A 20,902-nucleotide genomic window follows, 5' to 3' on the forward strand; every position below is an offset into this window, starting at 1 on the left:
ATTGCTTCAGTCGTGTTTGACTCCTTGCAACCGTTTGGACTATAGCTGCCAGACTATTTCTGTCCGTGGGATTCTCCAGGCAAGAATACTGGAGTGGGTTGCCATTTTCTTCTCCAATCAGTTATACATTTAGTATTTATCATTAAAAACACTAACAGTGCATTGAATATATGTGAATAGATGCTTAATCTGGGATCCATGGGTCCAGTTGGATCTGAGATCCAGTAGGGCTTCTCCCCACAAGTGTTCAGTTAGATGTAATAGTGAAAAGCTCTCAGTCATGTCCGACTCTCTGCAACCCCATGGACTGTACAGTCCGTGGAATTCTCCAGGCCAGAATACTGGATTTTGTAGCCTTTCCCTTCTCTAGCAGATCTTCTCGACCCAGGAATCGAACTGGGGTCTCCTGCATTGCAGGTGGATTTTTTACCAACTGAGCTATCAGGGAAGCCCCAGATGAGGTATGCCTATAGTCTCTATTATAATATTTTTTTTATAATTACCATAGTGTGAAAGTTGCTCAGTCATGTCAGACTCTCTGTTATGTCCGACTCTTTGCGACCCCATGGTCTATACAGTCCATGGGATTCTGCAGGCCAGAATACTGGAGTGGGTAGCCTTTCCCTTCTCCAGGGGATCTTGCCTACCCAGGAACCCAGGACTCCCGCACTGCAGGCAGATTCTTTACCAGCTGAGCTACAAATAGATGTAATGGACATAAGGAATTCCTGGGTTGGGTGGAAGTTTCAGTCCACCTGCAAGGCCCATTCTGGCTGTGCCCTATCAGTTTCCCCTTGAGGCTTGGAATGCAAAGGTAAGAAAATGTCATTCGTTCCCTCCCTCTAGCAGTTACCCTTGGACTTGGCCCATCCCAAGATGGTTTTCTATGGAGTAGATGACACCTTATAGTAATTACTATTACGGGGAGACTTCTGTTTTATGAAGTGTTTTGATTTCCACAGACCAAATGTGCTATCTAACTGCTACAGTTAATCTAAATTTCATAATGCCTCTGTTGATTCAGTTCTCAAAAGCAAATGGAATGTTTACTGCTCTGTAAACATCTCATCTTGGAGCTTGCTGGTATTTAAACAGGGGTGATTAAAGGAAGTATAAACAACGGAAGAAGGAACAAAAGACTTGCCGCTGTAGACAGCGAGGACCAGCAACTCACTCTGTCCATTTTTTCAGATAAACCACTGGGTTAGGAATTGTCTGATATAATAATAAACTAAAGTGGTATTTAACCCCCATTTTCATTTGTGGCCTACTGCCAGAGTTTAGTCACAGTGAGGATACAAATAAACATATGCTGGCTAGGGGACAAATTATTTAATGGATGGCAGACTTACTATTGAATAAACTTGTTTAGCACTGTGACCTTGTATTTTAACACACTGAATAAGGGTCTACCTTCAAGGTTATTAAAATCCTTGATGTAGTTCCTGTCTCCCTGAAAGTTTATAAATGAAATTAAATAAAATTTGTACCAATATGACTTAATTCAAAATAGTATATGACACAAAGCAGCTATTATTCTTTGACTGGTTGTCTTGTTATTCTTCAGTTAAGCACAAGACAGTCCAAAGTATGGTTCATCTTCACTCTGGACTCCGGCCAGGGCTTCTTGCTTTCCACCTTAACTAGATTTTCCTGTATTATACTTTGAACTGTTGGGGAGATGATAGTCTTTACCACAGAAAATGCATGTTTATTTTACTGGCTTGTGGGAAAGAATAGGATAATGTTAATTTCTCTCTTTTTAAAAAATTTATTCTTTCTTAGTTCCTTTCAACTCTCAGGCAGTAACTTATTCTAGGATATTCTTTTGCACGGCTTCAGACAACACGCGAGTTCCCAGCCTACTCGGGTCACAGTCTGGCTTGTCTCCACCATTTCACAGAGCTTGCCCTTCCGTGGCTTCAGCCATCTCCCTGGTATGAGTCAATGCTCTCTTCTCATCTAGCTGAGTCTGTTTCTTTATTGAAGCATGCTCTTCTCTTTGGCTACAGGATAACACTGGCCTCCTCTTCCTCCCACCACCTTGCCAGTTCCCCTATGCTGGCTTCCCTTCTGCTGGACCACAGCCATGACCCTTTCCTAGGCTCAGTCCTGGGACCTCTTGCCTAGCTCCATTCTCTGCCTCACTAGTGCCATCCAGTTTCAGCATCTGAAATCCTGTCGATGTATAGACAACTGCTATAGTATGCTTGCCTGGAGAATTTCATGGACAGAGGATCCTGGCAGGCTACAGTCCATGGGGTCGCAAAGAGTTGGAAATGACTGACTAACACACACACACGTAGATTTATTACTAACTTTGTTCTTATCTGTGAATAACAGGCACTCTGAGCTGGTGGCTCAGACTGTTAAGCGTCTGTCTACGATGCGGGAGACTCAGGTTCAATCCCTGGGTTGGGAAGATCCCCTGGAGAAGGAAATGGCAACCTAGCGTTTTGCTGGATCTCTCCGTTTGGATATTTTATGCACATTTCAAAGTTAGCATGTCTACAAGGCATCTCTTGCTTCTTCCCAAACCTGTTCTCGCTCTTGGTCTTCCCATTGCAGTAAATGGCAGCATTTTTCACCCAGCCACGTGAGCCAGAGTCTGGCACTGCCCTTCATCCTTTTCTTATTGGTTAGCTTCCTAGTCCCAACTATCAGCACCTCTTTTCTGCTGCACCTTTCAAATGTCTCCCAAATCTGACGGCATCTCTGCCCCTCCTCTGTCACCTCTTCAGCCTGTGCCTCCATCATGTCACATCAGGACCACAGCAGTATCCGCCCCAGTGCTTGTCTTTACTGCTCTCAATCTCTGCTAAAGGCAGCCAGAGTGGCCTTTAACAGCTTCAGTTAGATCAGGTCACATCTCTGCTAAACAGAGACATGGTGACCTGCTTGCAGTGAGAGACTCACAGGTGGAAGGAGGCTTCCGTGAGCCACCTTCCTGCCGTTTCAGCCTCGTTCTCCGACATGAGAAACTCAGCTTGTAAGATGCACCTTCCTCAAAATAATTGAAATAAATAAAATGCAGTCTCTGCACCGAGAGAGTGTACTCATTTTGATAAGGCACTCAGGTGGGGGTTCATCTGGAGCTCACATTCTGCTAGACCTCGAGGGATGAGTTGGTTTGCAGGGAATCTTCCTGTACCGAGGAGACCTGAAAGCTCCAGGGCAGCACAGAGCTTGGCCTGCACAGAGACACTGAGTATTCTAGGGGATGCCCTCTTCAGAGAGGACCAGGCATTCTGGAAAAGGATCCAGTGCATTGGTGGGAGAGGATAGCAGTGGTAGAGAACCCATCTGCCAGTGCAGGAGACCTAAGAGACGCTAGTTCATCCCTGGGTCGGGAAGATTCCCTGGAGGAGGACACAGCAATCTACTCCAGTATTCTTGCCTGGAGACGCCCATGGACAGAGGGGCCTGGCAGGCTACAGTCCAAAGGGTTGCAAAGAGTCGGGCAAAACTGAAGCAACTTTTCAGAGAGGACCAGCACACATGCACTTTTCAGAGAGGACCAGGCAGTTTTAGAAAAGGCCCCAGTGCATTGGTGGAAGAGACTGAAAACGTAGGTTAGGCCCATTTTAAGAGATTTTAGACATGAGGTCAAATTCAGAGTTTGGACCTTGGGAAGCTAGAGCATGGTGCCAGTGCTGATTTTCCACTATTCTTGCTCTAAGAATGCATTCTCCCTTCTCTCGTCCACCTGATAGCAGTGTAGAAAGATTCACAGTTGTTAGGCTGATGTCTCATTGCCTTAAATCTGATTCCCAGGGGACGGAGGCACCAGGGTAGAAAGCCTGAACCCCATGGTAGGGGCAGTGCTCCCTCCTCCCTTCCCTACTAGGCACCCCCCTAGCAGGATGGCCATCAGAGCCCTTGATTATGAGGAGTAAGTTAGGGTGCTTTGATTACTAAAGGAGCCAACCCTCAGCATCCTTTCCTTTGAGAAGAGAGGGAGGAAATGTAAATGTGCGGTATTTTAAGAGAGCTTTTTAATTCTCCTGTAGGATTAATCACAACGAACGGCTGGAGTTCCTGGGTGATGCTGTCGTTGAATTTCTGACCAGGTAAGTAGGCTTTTCTGCTGTTCCCCAATAATTGCATTTTATAGGCAACATACTTAATACATTACCTTCTTTGTAATTAGCCCAATAAAGCCTTGAAACACAGTGGTTTTGGTCTCTTCTGTAGAGCTTAAAAGCTCCATGTCTGTGGCTCTTGCCCTGATAACTTGCACTCACTGATGCTGTAATGAGCAGGATTACAAGATGAAAGGCTAGCGTCTCTGTCCTGTCAAGTTTATGTTCAAGTTGCTACAGCCACGAGAGATCAGCTTGTCTTGGTCTAGATGCTTCAGAGCTTATATTCAATTTGTAAAGAAAGGGATGATATTTTAAAATGTCATTTCATTTTCTGGGATTTGTCTTTGATCCCTTTCTCACTCTTTCTGAACTCAAGGGAAGGAAAGCTTATGAGAATTTTAATAACTAGATTTTTTGGGGTGTGTCTAGTATATGTGTGTCTGTATGTTTGTGTGTTTTCTCCCCAGAAATGTTTTTGGATCCTTAATTTGGAGGTAGAGGTAGGAAAGTACATTTTGGTTTTTCAATACTCATAAAATTTCTCTTAAAGGGAGATAGCACATGTTGCTTTTGGAACTGTCTCAAGCTATTTTTATTCTCTTTCAATCATTTCTTTTCCCACGAAGGATGAAATGAGGCAAAAGAACAGATTTCTCAGCGTGTTCTCACTGGACACAATAGGACCAAACTAGCTTAGCTGCCCCAATCAACAGTGGGTCTTCAGAACTAGTTTGAGAGTTAGGAGAGCGCAGTTACCCTTGTGGTCCGGCCTGGTTTTTCATCAGCCTTCTTCCTAATTCCCGTAGTTCCCTGATCAACAGTTTTGGCTCTGTTTGCCGCTCCTGGTTCTGTTCCTGTCCCCATCTGTACTTGTGACGAATGTGCCACCTGGCTGCCCTGCTCAAAGCTCTCTTCAGGGACCCTTATAACCCAACCCAAGCAAAACTCTCTGTCTCCAGGCTCCCTTTTCAAGTGTTAGATAGGGTTGCTCTCAGCAGGATGAATGATTGTTCAGGTCTTCATTGTCTTCGTATTTCAGAGAGCTCTTTTTACAGAAGTCAGTGTGAACAGATGAGTGGATGCTTGTTTGGGTTTTAGCCCGTTCAGATTTACTGTGTTTACTGTTTAACTCTTCAGAGACCTTTCAGTTTAGTTCAACCCAGCTGGTATGCACTGTGCAGATATGTGTCAGCGCTGTTGTTTTAGACTCAGAACCACGTACAGAATATTGTGATACATACTTATCTGTGTGCTTTTTTTGGCAGTGTCCATTTGTACTATCTGTTTCCCAGTCTGGAAGAGGGGGGATTAGCAACCTATCGGACCGCCATCGTTCAGAACCAGCACCTTGCCATGCTAGCAAAGGTATGTCAAGTGTCTGCACTTTATTTGCAGTGAAGTCTACATTCTCTTCTTCAGCCCGTGCATAACTTTGCATTTGAATCAGTAACTTTAGGGTGTATTAAGGGTTTAATATTCTATTGACGAGGAAGGATTTTTTGTTTGTTTGGGTTTTAAGGACTCACCCTTATCAGTCCTGTTACCTTAGTGAGTTTCACCAGCAGCTAATGAACTCCGCAGTGAGGCGTCTTGATAACAGAAGAAAAAATTGACAGACGTACATGAACAGAGTTAAACATTTGGGGAAAAGGAACATGAGAACAGAGCAAAAGAAATGAAAGATTTCATATTTTCCCTCTGTGTAATATTTCTGAATTACATTTGTTTTTAATTTATTTTAACAGACAGAATTATAGCTTTGAATAGAATACTCCAGGCCATTTGTATCCATGGGGGATACTTTACAGATCTTTGAGAATCCCCCCAAATCACAAGTCCTATTAATTAAGATTTTGGTTTTAGGCTGTTTAGCCAGCCACATTGACTTTGCCGAGTGACTGACAGAACCTTTCCTTGATTTAGATTCGTGGTAGGCATGTTGCTTATGTTGCCTCATTTGATCTTCCTGTCTCTCTGCAGTGTCTTGTTATCATAAATCCTAACGGATAGGACCCTGGTGCTTGTTTGGGAATTGAGGAAACCAGCAGGGGGACCATGGACAAATTGATATTCTCTTTGCTAAGCCATAGCTTTCTCATCTGTAGAATGGAGATCTGTTAGCATCTACCACATAGGGTGGTTGTGAGAATTTAAGGAGATTACCATTTGAGTTTTAATGATTCGTTTATGAAGTGCTTGGTGCAATGCCTGTTCATAGTAGTTACATAAACATATGAATAAATTAGTAGGAGTTAGTTGTTTTTATTGCTGCTGCCACTTATAAATTACATTTATCAATCAATTACATTTTATAGGCCTGTGGGTTTATTCAGTAATAGGGGCAATGGTGGCTGTTAAATTCCTGAACATTAGTGATCTGTTGTAAAAGCTTTTGTGAGTTTTCCTTGATTTTTAAGTAATTTCTATTTTTTTCTTCATTTTTGATATAAATGTTGGAATTTGGTAGAAAAGACTAGATAAAACCCATTCCAGTTTTACAACTGACTTCTTTAATTTGATCTTGCCAAGGCATTAATTACATTTAATATGCGGTTAATTTTATCCCATGGTTTTTGTGTTAGCAAGAGTGTACTGCTGTATTTTATATAACATCCTCATCGTAACTGTGGTGGTAGGCTTTGACCCAGCTTCAGTGGCATTTGAGAATATAAATAGTGATGCCTTCAGGAAAAACCAGCTTGGTTTTCAGGCTCACAATAAATGAAATTCCACAAGTGCTTCAGTGTTTAGTTGACTTAATTGTCAAGATGCTTCCTGATAGCTCATGTAAACGTCTGTTGGAAATACCTTTAGTGAGTAGATTGTCGGCACACTCTCCCCCACCTCTCCCTGCCGTTGTTTTCTTGAGAGTTTCAGGTGCAATGGAATTGCATGATTATTTTTCAAACAATTGTAGGGAGGATATTTTCAAAATGCGGGAAATGAAAATGAAAATAGAGCACAGTGGGTGCTGTATAGAGCCGTGAGTTACAACGGGGGTGGCCATTGGCCATTTCTTCCCTTCAGGGATGTCTGTGTAATCCTCCTCCACCCCACACCCTGACGTACCCATAGCACTCAACACCCATCTGCTCCGGCAGAAGGCAGTGGTAAACCTTGCCCTTCTCTCTAGACCAGTGGTTCTTAACCATTTGAGAGGAGAGACTTGATGGAGGAGGCATGCTGACTCTGAGAAGCTAATAAAAGCTCTAGGTCAGCACTCTAGACAGTGACCATTTTAACACATGCACAGTGGAACATCACTCTCCTTTTTAAAAGTTCCACTAGTGCCTTCATGAAAAAATAAGGATATAGAGCTAGGATTATGAGAAGTTAGAAAATTCATAACATTCCAGAACACTTGTTTATAATATGAAAATGGCTTGCAGTCTACTCTCAAAGCAGGGCTCCAGAGATAGCAGGCAATTGGATTTTCCCAGTGAAGTTGTGAAACAAGCAAAATTTACATATTCTAGCATAAACTCTTGCACTTGGGGATCAGTTTTTAAAAAAAGGTGCTTTCTGCTCTTGTATTTGTGGTAGTCAAAACTCTCATTTGAGTTTATAATATACTCATGAATTCCTAGCAATCCAAAATACTGATAGCATGTATGCCCTGTTTTTATTGTATTGTCTCTTTTTCAATGTAAATGATTATGGTTATTTTTAGCACACATACCAAGACACACAATATCTGAGTCTCTTTTATCTGAGAGCTGATGAAATTCATGTTGTCCTAGGTTGTTCATTGACTTGTGACTTGTTCTGTATTATGTGGCATGTTATTGCTTAGTAGGTATTTATTGAATCGAATTATATGGTAATAGAAACTGATTTATTGTGTGCTTATGCAATGTTTATATCCTTTTCCTTTTATGGAACGAATTATGATTTCCATTTATTCAATCTCAAGAGTTTTGTAAAAACCATTTATACTGTGTCTAGTTCTAAAAGGACTTGATTTGTCCTTTATGATACAATAGGAAAAGAAATAAGTAGGGACTGAACTCAAAACAAAGAGAAAATATGGGTAAGACAGTAAAATAAAGCCAGAGGTAAGGTTATTGTGCCCAGATATGTTCATCAGTCCTATACAATTTCCAGAATTGGACCATAAATCTGTCTCTAAACTTGTCTGAGGCCAAATAGAAAAAGAAAATATAATCCATTACAAACAGTATTCCCAGAGCACTTAAGGTAGTTCCAACCCATTGCTCAGATTCTTACTGAGCCTTCAGAAGGATGAGTGTGGAAACCTCACAAAGGGACACAAGTACAAAAATATATGGCTCCCCAAATCCAAACCCTTATTAAATATGAAAAAAAAGATATAGAGAAATAAGGCATGTTTAAGTCTTCTGAGAGTCCCCATCTACTCCACCACATAAAAATCTATTGATTTTTCATACAGTACAAAGACCATCAGTATCATATAACTTTGGAATCCAAAAGGTTAACTTCAGGTTGAGTTTGTATCTCTAGACATACTGGGTAAACTCAAAGGCATGGCCTTGTAATAGAGTCTTATTCCAAACTTAGGCTAATGCTTTTTCTGAACTTGGAGTTGGACAGATCAGATTTGGTCCATTCTGAACCTACTTGAATCATCAGAGTTCATAGAAGCTTGCTTGGGGAAAAGGTGAGGTTGGTCAGCGCTGAACCTTATGTATGGACTCATAAAGAATGGTAGATTAAGCTTTCACCTAAGGCCAGTTAATTTGTAACTGTGCCCCCTAGGAGATGCTGAGTTATAACAGTTATGATTTTGCTGATATTCTCTTACTTTTGTCATTCTGAATTTTGTAGAAACTTGAACTGGATCGGTTTATGCTTTATGCTCATGGACCTGACCTTTGTAGAGAATCAGACCTTCGGCATGCAATGGCTAATTGTTTTGAAGCATTAATAGGTAATTTCTCTTTTATAGTCTAGTTTTTTGCATGTCTGAAATGTCTGGAGAACACATAAAATTCAGTGTGAAGCCTTGGGACAAAATTACTTCTTCCCGAAGCATGTGAGGTCCTCAGTATGATACCCGCCTCCTTGTATTGTAGTTATTGTGGTTCTTCCAGAGCAGCAGTCATGCTTTCTTTTCTTGAATTTCTTGTATCATGTCATGTACATGCTTAGTATATACTGAACTGAATTGAAGTGAGTTAATACGAGGATGGATTCAGTTCAGTTCAGTTCAGTCGCTCAGTCGTGTCCAACTCTTTGCGACCCCATGAATAGCAGCACGCCAGGCCTCCCTGTCCATCACCATCTCCTGGAGTTCACTCAGACTCACGTCCATCGAGTCGGTGATGCCATCCAGCCATCTCGTCCTCTGTCGTCCCCTTTTCCTCCTGCCCCCAATCCCTCCCAGCATCAGAGTCTTTTCCAATGAGTCAACTTTTCACATGAGGTGGCCAAAGTACTGGAGTTTCAGCTTTAGCACTATTCCTTCCAAAGAACACCCAGGACTGATCTCCTTTAGAATGGACAGTCCAAGGGACTCTCAAGAGTCTTTTCCAACACCACAGTTCAAAAGCATCAATTCTTTGGCTCTCAGCTTTCTTCACAGTCCAACTCTCACATCATACATGACCACTGGAAAAACCATAGCCTTGACTAGATGGAGGATGGATTACTTGCCAGATTTGATTCAGGATCACATACATAAATAAGTTGCTGGTTAGGCCCTAATACTTTTTCTAAAAATAAAATTTGAAGCTATTTTACAGGATTTTCTGCTTTAAACATCTTGAGGACACTGCATGTTTTAAAATCCCAGGGCTTGAGTCTCTACAACTATTGTTTATTCACTTAAAGCATGGCTAATGCAGACAACTCAGGCTCTTTACTTCTTCAGTTTTCTTTTTCACTATAACCAGAATATAATTAGCTGTTTGTACAGGAAAGTTATGAAGAGTTAATTAGCTGATGATTGCAAGGATGCTTTACAATGAAATGTTAGATTGACAATTCCTTGATTTTTTTTTTTTTAGGTAGATGATTTAGTACATTTTATTTTTCAAAGGCCTCTGTACTTCCTTACCAGTTTTGCCCTCTTCCTTTGAAAATGAATATAAAAGCTTCCCATTATAGTTTTATGCTGATGATGATTAGCAAGAGAATGTTTAATAATTATCCATAGTCTTTTCACAGCTATGTCTGTTTTGTACAAATATGTCTATTTTCAGAGGGTTCGTCATGTGGAATGATTGCACTGTAATTTTTTTTCCCATCATATTTTTTACAGTGTATGTTACAGTTAGCTCCATAGCCAGGCACACATGGTTCAGTGCCTCTTGCGTCATTTATCAGTTCTGTGTCTTTGCCAGGTTATTGAATCTCTTTGAACCCTAGTTTCCCCATCTATGACATGGAGATAGTATCACTTACCTCACAGAGTTGTAACAACCTTAATATCTGATCCTAACTGCAGCAAATCCAGGGCAAAGTTCCATTTCTTTTACCCCTTCCCCAGATCACCTACTGTGGACCCCAAACCTCTAAATCTTTTCTAATATCCTCTTACTGAGGTGTCCTTAAAGGTGAAGGTAAGAATGTGAAAATTCTTTGCATAGGGCCTAGGGCATAAGTGGTCCCTCAAACCCCTGCTTTTACTAATATCATCATCATCATCACAGTTATAATTATTATCATTATTACTACTTCTATTGATAAATAATGAATGTATTTAGTCATCAAAAGCCCAGGTGACTAAGTTTCTATTTTACATGGAAAATACCTTTCTGAAGACAGATATAAAAAATATGATTTTAAGAACCACCCTACTCCAGAGTTATTTGATTCCCACTTAAAAGGTTACTATAGTACTTACTGGTTATGATTAGTGGTAAATATGCATACAGTGCTTAATTATTTCAAAAAATTTTTAAGAATTATTTTTAATTAAAGGTAAAGATTATCCTACTATTTTATTGGCAGAATCCTTAATTTATCTGTACTCATATTTTGTCTGTGGCCTGAAATATAAACTATAAATATAGAAAATGAAACAACATTTTCATAAAGTCAAGTATTTGTGTGTAGTTCCCTCAGTAATGGTTCATACTCATATCCTTTATGATAGATCATAGTTGGCATGTTTTTCTTACAAAATTAGGTTTATATTTTGGTAAATTGAATTTTGTATTTCAGTCTAACTTAAAACACAAAGCGTAGTTAAAAGAGGGAAAATGCTACCTTTAAAACAATTGCTTCTGATCTGGTCGATTTTTTCCATGAGTGGGTTTTGGCTTGCCTTTTTGCTTTTTATAGAGATATGTAATTTTCTCTGAATATTAATGCAGCCTTCCTTTTGGCGTTCTCTTCTTTTATCTAGGAGCTGTTTACTTGGAGGGAAGCCTGGAGGAAGCTAAGCAGTTATTTGGACGCTTACTCTTTAATGATCCGGTATTTATTTCGACTCATTTGATTTTTCTCAGTTATATATCATTATAGAGGATTTTATATCAATTAGTCTTTGTATTTTAAAGAGCATGTAAGAGAAACAAAAATCCCAAATCTACCCTAGATAGTAAGATTTCAAGCACTTCAAAAATAGCTTATTCAACTCTGTCACAGATGGTTAAGATCTGTGGACATTTACCCTACGACTTTATCCTCTATCCAAAACCCCATCTTTCCTCATGGTCACTTGTAAGTTAAATATGAATACAAATATGGTAGGACGTTGCTTTATTTTAAAGTATCTTAAAATTAATTATGATTTTATATTTTACAATCATTGGGTACCTACCCCATGCAGGCTTAGTTGAAGCTATAGTCTTTTGACTTTTCTGTTTATGATTTGTTTTTATGTAAATTATGTAGACTAGATAAATGTATATTTATTTTAGAAAGTCAGTTCATAGGGAGTTTCTGATAGAGCTATGAATAAGAGTATGAAAGTACTTTTTTTAAAAGCAAATTATAGTTTAAGGAAAAATGATAGATTCTAAAATAGTTTCTGTTGTTACTAAAGTATTAAGCTATTAATATTGCCAGGGCTACCTTTTTAATCCTGCATGTAATAGAGCATACTAGATTCTTTTTGTACCAAAACAAGTCAATTTAACATTTAAAGGGAGAGGCAACTCTGTATTCCAAATTGAAATGTCATTTTAATTGAATGAAATGGCCCTCACGGAGCAATAAAGAACATGGCAAGCCAGTGTTTTAAGCCTTTGTGAAACCTTCAACTTAAGTGGCTGTCAGATGTTATTACTGTATTCCTTAGGATAGTTTTAAAAAAAAAAAAAAAGAATAGTTTTGAAAAATGGGACCTGGATGATGTTCGTATCTGAGGATTTGATATTCTTTTACCTGTTTTTATAGAGATAGGTGATGATTTTAAATGTGTGAATTTCCTCCTGATGGGAACATTATCCACAGCTGTTCCATGTCCCCCATTTTTGTCTTACAACCTATAAACAAGTCTGCATGTTGATTTATACCTGTAACAGATGTATTTTAAGTCTTTTTCTCAAATCTTAAAATAACTTTGTTCTGGCCTTTTATCTTTTGTGGGCGATTTCAGCAACCTCGTTAGCTTATTTCCTCTTCCAGTCTTGCCTCTGTGAGCCCCTCTTGCCTTCAGCCTGTCCCATCTCCAGCTCCTCCCACCCCTCTCCCCCATCCACTCTGTTCCTTCCTGATGTAAAGGCAGCTTTCACCTGGTGTTCTTAACAACCTCAGTTTTGTTTAGATTCTTTTCTGTCTTTAAACCGCTTCTCTCCCACTTGTCTACGTAGCAGGCTTATCTTAGATTCCTAGTACCAGGTTCAGTGCTGGCATGTGCAGTGTTTAGTAAATATTTGTTAAAGGAATGAACTGAATAAAGACCAAATGAAAAAGCAGAGTCTGAACATTATTTTACCAGTGGGGCAGCTGACATTCAGCTTAGTTTTAGTGTGTCTTTTCTTTTGTTAAATTGAACAGGGCTCAGACGCAGCAAAGCAAAGCAGGTCAGAGGGCAGCCCTGGTGGGAAAGCGGTTCCCCTCCGAGAGAGGGTCATCCACGGTTTTCCTGATTTTGTAAGACCTTGAAAGCACTGTGTCCTGTTGATTTGGAAGCTGGCTTTCTCTGTGTCGTCATTCTTTATCAGCCTGGACTGCTTTTTACTCTTTCAGCCCCAGATGGATTCTGCCAGTTCTGTGTTTTCAAGTCTGTGTGACCCAGCTTACTTGGTACATTCAGAGCCGTTGTTTCCATTGAGCTATCCAGTGACCCTCTTAGAAAGACAGCGATTCCTATATAAACTTTGCTAGTCTTCCACTGCCCCTCGCACACCCCCTTTGGTCTTTGCACGTGGGTCCTGGTTTCTCTGACCCTGGCCTTTCTTCAGAGCTCCTGAAACTGGAAAAAGTGTCTTTTCAGACTGGCTTCGGGCAGCTTCATGTGGGTGTTCCGCAGAACTTCATCGCAACAGGTTTAGTGTTTGAATTCGTCACCTAAGCCCCCAAATACACTTCTCCTTCTCTTAGTTTATGATGTAAACCAGAAACCTCAGGGTCTTCTTTTGTCCTTAAGCTTTTTCTCCCCATCTTCATTCAGTCACAGACCCCGGGCAATTTGGCCCCTAGCCTCGGCCGTCCTGTTGCTTTAACATTTGTCCTCCTCGTCTCTCACCTGATATAATTAAGCTGTTGTAGTTCCCCACTGCTCTAGTCCATCATTCATGCAGTGTTGTCTTCTTTTTCATGCACAGATTCGATTATGGTCTTTGCAGCTTAAAATCTTTGGGTTCTTTATTGCCTGCCAAAGCCTGTATTACACAACAGAGCATTTCATAGTTCCCATAATCTGACTCCCACCTACTTTTTCAGTCTGCTTTCTTTCCACTCCCTCTTTGTGCCATTCTAGAAATCACTTTTTAAAATTTTTTAAATTAAAAAGTTTTTTTCAGTTCAGTTCAGTCACTCAGACGTGTCTGACTCTTTGCGACCCTATGAATCGCAGCACGCCAGGCCTCCCTGTCCATCACTAACTCCCAGAGTATTTTTTAGATTTATGGAAACATTGAGAGGAAGGTTCTGAAATTTCCTATATAGTCCCTCTCCCAACACATGCCCAGCCTCCTCCACTCTCAATGGCCCCAACCAGAGTGATACATTTGGTACAATAGATGAATCTACATTGACACATCATAATCACCCCAAGTCCATAGTTTACATGAGGGTTTACTCTTGGTTTTGTACATGCTGCAGGCTCACACACATGTATATGTATAATGACAGATAGCCATTATTGCGGTGTCATGTTTTTTGCTGCCCTAAAATTCTTGGTGTTCTGCTGATTAAGAACTATGCTTTTGTGTGTGTGCACTTTGAGTATGTACCATGCCCTGCTTCTGATCACTTCCCCCTGCTGTACAGAATTCCTTGTGTTCTTCAAAATTTAGCTGAAGAGTCCCCTCCTCTTAGAAACTTAACCTGACACCCCAGGCAGAGTCTTCTCAGCACTTGGAACATATACATCACCATTATAGAACTTGTCATAGTTTATTAAATTGTACTCATTTACCCTTATTCTTCCCCAGTAGGCTCCTTTGAGGAGAGAGCTAGTGTCTTATTCAATGTCTTACTTAGCTGATACCTAACAGATGTTCAGTAAAAACATGCTGCATGAACTAATGTCCCAACAGTCGATGAACATTTTCCAGAAGAGCAAACTAAAGGTAGAGGCTTTCTCCGAGGTCCCTGGGCTAACAGAAAGTAGAGCTGGGAACCCAGCAAGGTCTGTTCCATTTCTCTGACACCAGGGTGCGGCAAAGTGTATCTCGCTCAGTGCAGGGTGCAATCAGGGAAACGGATGCCATTGAAACCGGCTAGTTGTGAGGTTTTAAAGCTATGACAAGATGGGTGGCAGCAGACATCAGAGGAGAAGTCAGTGTTTTTGAGTGAAAAAGACATAGGAGAAAGGAGATAAATGAATCTCGAAGTCCTTGAGAATCTTCTGCTTTGGAGATTGGAGTTGGTCCGAAGAGATACTTGTTTATCGTCATTGTTGATGTCCTTGTTGTTAATGTTGGCGTTTCCTGCGTGCCCCACTAGATTCAGTGCTTTGAGTACATTGCTCATCGAGGCATCAGAGAACACTCTGAAGTAGGTACTTGATTATCTTTGTCGACCGCTTGAGGAAAGGTCAGCTTAAGGGATGTAAAGAAACCGGCCAACAGGAATCAGGGTTGAATCAGGCAGCCTGTCTCCTCAGCCTACAGCTTTTCCTGACACCATCGTCCCTGCTGCTGCTAAGTCGCTTCAGTCGTGTCTGACTCTGTGCGACCCCATAGATGGCAGCCCACCAGGCTCCCCCGTCCCTGGGATTCTCCAGGCAGGAACACTGGAGTGGGTTGCCATTTCCTTCTCCAATGCATGAAGGTGAAAAGTGAAAGTGAAGTCACTCAGTTGTATCCGACTCATAGCGACCCCATGGACTGCAGCCTACCAGGCTCCTCCATCCATAGGATTTTCCAGGCAGGAGTACTGGAGTGGGGTGCCATTGCCTTCTCCGAACACCATTATCCCTAGTTGAAGGTAAAAAGTGATGATTTGGTCATTTGGATATGAGGTAAAAGACGCCAATTAAGGCGCTTAGAGCTACGGATGTGTAGCTTGGATGAGAACTGCAGCAGAGGTGAGCAGATGATTTAAACAGGCAGCAGCTAAAGCAGTGGGGGCGGCGGGCACTCCAGAGGAACAGGTGGTGGGTAGGTCAGGCTCTTGGTGGAAGTTGAGTGCATGTCCGTTTCAGGTATAGCAGGGGGAGAAAGAGCAGTGAGAGAACTTGAGAAAGTCACAGGAAGGGAGTGACATTCAGTGTAATTTATGCTACAGAGAATTCCAGGGAAAGGTTGTTGAATTGGTTAAGAGAAGTTCTTTAAAAGCTTTAAAAGAACAGTTTGATATTTAAACTTACAAATTTGCAAAAATAAAATACCAAAAACAAAACCTAGACATATTTTAATATGCAAGATGTACAAAATTATCAGGTATTTTTATTTCCCTTTGTCATCATCTGTATCACATCATAATACATTTTACTATGCCTTTTCCTCTCCAAAAATTAAAAAAAAAATTTTTTTTTCTTTAAAAAGTTTTGTCATTTATCTCAAAAACCAGTTGTTGAGGCCCAAAAGGAGATTCAGTTAGAGGCTCCCTAGAGTCTAAAACTGAAGGAAAAACACTTTAATCCTGAGGAAGGTCTATTATAAATGCCTCTGGATTTAACTCACTGAGTAAAATAGTGTATTAGGATTTTCTACAAAATTAATGCTTTTATTTATTCTCTTATTTCAAGTATACATTTGTAGTGACCCACAGTAAAAGTGTGGTCTCACAAATCTAAGAGTTTAGGAACTAGATATGGGTGTTCTCCACTCCCATATTAAAGTTACTCGATGATAATGAATTAGTGCCCAAGTAAAGGACCATTCGAGATGAGTTTTAATTCCAAAAGGCACAGCCGATGAACATTTCTGGGGAATGGTAAACTAAAAAATATAATTAAAACAGCAGCTTAATTCACTGTATTAGGTTAAGCGAATGTGTAACTTAGTTTTAAAAGGTGTTGTTGACTCCTGGGGGCGGGGGTGGCTCTTTTCCTCCCCAGCCTAATAGGCTAATTAGAGTCACTACAGGCAGTTGGAGTGGTGAAAACACTTTTAAAAAATTCATTTGCCAGCACTATCGAATTTGCAATAAGTGGAGTCAGCATCTGAAATAGTTCAGTATTTCACATAATGGCATTTTATTTAGTACTCTAGAGTGTGTTAAATGACTCCCTCGAGCATTAAAGGCATCACTCCATTTTCCAGGACCTGCGCGAAGTCTGGCTCAATTATCCTCTCCACCCACTCCAGGTAAGTGTGACCTTCCTGTCTGCAGTGAGCTTTGTAACTCCAGGTACTCACGATGCTTCACTTTGCCTTTTGTCCCCTTCTGCTTTTATCCTTTGATTCCCTTCAGTGGCATTATGACTTTAAGCTGGGGTATCAGACTGGAGAACTTTGGAACAAATACTAAAACGAGGCCATGCATTGTGTTTTTGTGGTCTGGGGTGAGGTGGGCGAAGCACTGGGAGTTGCCATCGCTCGAAAGGCAGGAAGAGCTGCTTGTGTGGCTGTGGTTTGGTCCCCTCTCTTCCCTAGAATAGTGATACTCAAGACAGTGTTGTCTCCAGTGTGTCTACATGCCTGCTATTATAGGGGAAATAATATGGAAGCAGGTCTGGGCTTATTACAAAGTAGAACAAATACTAAATTAACATTGCTAAATTGCAACCTAATTTGTATCTTTGAAATTCAGAGATTTGACTTCAATTGCATAAAACATTGTAAATTAAAATTTTAGTAGAGTATAATGACTTTATTCAAGATTTTGGAATTTAAAAGATCTATATATGGTGACACTCTTTCCCCTAGTTGTTTTAAAAATTCTCACTCTTCTTTGCTTTTATTACCATTTTACCTTGGAGACATATATAAATATATACATATATATGTATACTCATACAGTTTTGTATATATATATATTATGTATATATAATAATCATCACTAGTGGCTGAACTCTCTTATGAGAGGCTTCACAGTAACAAGTGACATTAATTCAGAGTATTTTAGAAGTATTTTATGAATATGAACTAGCCCAAAGTTCCTGAAAATATTCATTTCAGATGTTTTATACTTGCTCTCTGCTAGTGGTTAAAGGCTTATTGTTACGTGGAGCACCTGCCTAGTGTTATTAATATAATAATCTCCAATGTAAGCTGAATCCAGTTTAATGATGATCATTAGCCAAAATAGGTTAGCCCCTTGAAGATACACAGAGGTCAAGTTATTCAACACAGTGATTCTCAAAAGCTGATCCCCATACCTGCAGCATCTGTGTTACCTGGGAACTTACCAGAAAGGCAGATTCCTGGTCCTTATTCCAGTCATACTGAGTAAGAAACTCTGGGTACAGGGCCTTGCCATCTGCTTTTAACAAGTACTGCAAGAGTTTGATGAGTACTAAAGTTTGAGGACTGCTAGATTACCAGATAGATAGATAGATTCCCTAGAAGGGGTTCTTCAGCTTGCCTCTTCCTTGGAGAGCTAGTATAATACTTAGGATTTTGAACTATCTGTTTATAGTATTTGGCCTTGAAATCTGATAGAAGGTTGGAAAATATTATTTGAGCCTTCTTTAAATGTTAGGTTTGTTTGCCATTCTAAGGGAGGAGAAAGAAGCTTTCATGTTTTATTGGCATTTCAGAAATGTCTGCCTGTGGGAACAAGAAGTTTACAAAACACTTAGAATTTATAATTACAGTTGTAACCAAAAACTGCCTGTGATATTTGTTTGTTCCTTCTTGTAGCTTCAAGAGCCAAATACTGATCGACAACTTATTGAGACTTCTCCAGTTCTACAGAAACTTACTGAATTTGAAGATGCAATTGGAGTAATTTTTACACATGTTCGACTTTTGGCAAGAGCATTCACATTGAGAACTGTGGGATTTAACCATCTGACCCTGTGAGTTAGAAATACTGTTGTAGTTCTAACATGACCATTTGGACACAGTCCCAAACCTTTGCTGTGTGCCCTTTCAAGGAATTGGGGTTTCAAACATATTTCCAAGGAAGTCACATTGTCAGATGAATGAGCAGTCAGACACTGGTGTAGACCAGGGCATATGCTCTAATCCAGTATTTTTGGTCTCATTGTCATGAATCTTATTTCTTTATAAATCATAAGTGTGAAGGAAGTAAAAATTTTTCCAATGAAGAGACAGGCCAGGTGGTCACAGTCATGATGATTCAACTCTGTCATAAAAGCAACATAAGTAACACAAAGTAACATAAAAGCAGCCACAGGAAAAGTATAAATGAATGAACATGCTGTGTCCCAATTAAACCTGATTTACTGAAGCAGGCCATAGGGTGAATTTGGCCCTCCAGTCCCTGCTGTGAGTGAGTGATTTGAATATGACCTAGTGAAATAACTGATAAAATAACCAAAACTGTTTTTTTTTTTTTTTACATGTTTTTTAATTCAGTTTTTGGGTTTCTTCCCCGACAGTCCACTCCAGTATTCTTGCCTAGAGAATCCTGTAGGCAGAGGAACCTGGCGGGCTACAGTCCATAGGGTCACAAAGAGTAGGACGCGACTGAGCAACTAACTCACACTCATCAGGTTTTCTTCCCCCAAATTAGATATTCACAGTTGTCTTTACACTGAAAAAACCAAAGAATCTTGTCATAGATTTTTTTAGGCCTTATCCTGGAATTCAGATTTGAAAACTGGAGTCTATTTTTCAATGAAAAGTTAAAGATTTAGCATAGAAAATTCTTGGATCTTTTTGCTGTATTTTGTGTGTGTAAAGATTGTGCAAGTTTGTTGTCTGTACTATACAGTTGACCGTTAAATCACGTAGGTCTGAACCACGTGGGTCCACTTACACGTGGATATTTTTCAGTAAGTACGTGCTATAATGCTGCATGGTGTCATTTGGTTGAATCTGCAGGTGCAAACCATGGTACAAAGGACTGACTGTAAAGTTAAACTGGATTTTTGACTGCCTGGGGGGTCACTGCCCCTAACCCCCAGGTTGTTCAAGGATTCAACTGTATTTTATTTTTCTGTTGATTCTCCCCAGCTTCTGCCCAGGTACTATTTACCAGTCTTTCTTTCAGCAGTTGTTTAATCCTTAGATAGTACTCACTTTACTCTCCTTTGAAACCGAACCTATATTGACTCAGATCTCAGTTGAGGGGCTTTGGGGAGTTGTATTTAGTTTTGTGCTTTAAGCAAGATGAACACATTGCTTTTTAAAACCATACCTTAAATTTATTTTTTTATTTTTTTGAATCTACAAATGCTCATTGATCTCTTTACATTGATGGTTTTTTTCCCCCCAGAGGCCACAATCAGAGGATGGAATTCCTTGGTGACTCCATAATGCAGCTGGTAGCCACGGAGTACTTATTCATTCATTTTCCAGATCATCATGAAGGACACTTAACTGTAAGTTTGTGTAAAACCATTTCCTCCAACCAGTTTGCTGTGTAGTAGAAAGTGAAGATTCGAAGAACTAGATATATACTTATATAATTGGTGACTTAGTTCTTGGTGACTTTAGCATATCATATGATTTTGTTTCATTATGTAAATTGTATGCAAAAACAATATATGATGAGAGCTCATTTTATACTCCTTTATTTAGTGATTGCCTACTTGGTGCAAGACACTGAGTTAGGCTTCATAGGGGGAGCAAATATTACTTGATGCCTAGTCTGTCCATAAGAAGTTTAAAAACTACTAGAAGAAATTAAAAATGCAAGTTAACAATTGCAAATTCTCTCTTTCTATATATATACACATATGTATGTGTGTGTGTGTGTGTGTATATATATATGTGTATAGTTTAAGGTGTGTGTGTATACACATACGTGTACACTATAAAAAGTATACACAAGTAGCTATAAATACAAGGGAGAACTACATTAAATATTATACAAGGAAAGTGTGCTGTTTAGGTAAAGTAAGATTTCTTTTAGCTGTGGAGTTTCTAGAAGGCTTCATGGTTATTATGATGTTTGAGCCTTTAAGGATGAGTAGGATTTGGCCATTGGGAATTAATGGGAAGAAATTTCTATACAAAGACATTACACGCACCAGGACTGCTGAAACAAGGGAACAGCATGAAAGATCAGAAGCCTAGTTTGGCTGGACCGTGTGGAGTTGAAAGGGACACTGAGAGAAAACGTTTGATTTATGAACAAAGTGAAATGGTTCCCATTCCTCTCACTTTTGTTTCATTTTATAAAACTTTATCGAGTTTTTT

General features: G+C 39.9%; 1 protein-coding gene across 3 annotated transcripts in view; it reads left to right on the plus strand.

Annotated features, from left to right (window-relative positions):
- Positions 1–20,902, plus strand: part of DROSHA (drosha ribonuclease III) — a 123,120-nt gene that overhangs the window by 83,232 nt on the left and 18,986 nt on the right. For all 3 annotated transcript variants that reach the window (XM_018065630.1, XM_018065629.1, XM_018065628.1), the window contains 7 exons: positions 4,011–4,070; positions 5,351–5,450; positions 8,892–8,994; positions 11,416–11,486; positions 16,892–16,936; positions 18,434–18,591; positions 19,977–20,082. In XM_018065630.1, the coding sequence (XP_017921119.1) occupies positions 4,011–4,070; positions 5,351–5,450; positions 8,892–8,994; positions 11,416–11,486; positions 16,892–16,936; positions 18,434–18,591; positions 19,977–20,082 (643 nt within the window). The remainder of the gene's footprint in view (positions 1–4,010; positions 4,071–5,350; positions 5,451–8,891; positions 8,995–11,415; positions 11,487–16,891; positions 16,937–18,433; positions 18,592–19,976; positions 20,083–20,902) is intronic.

Source organism: Capra hircus, chromosome 20 (genome assembly GCF_001704415.2).
Source record: "Capra hircus breed San Clemente chromosome 20, ASM170441v1, whole genome shotgun sequence".
NCBI lineage: Eukaryota > Metazoa > Chordata > Mammalia > Artiodactyla > Bovidae > Capra > Capra hircus.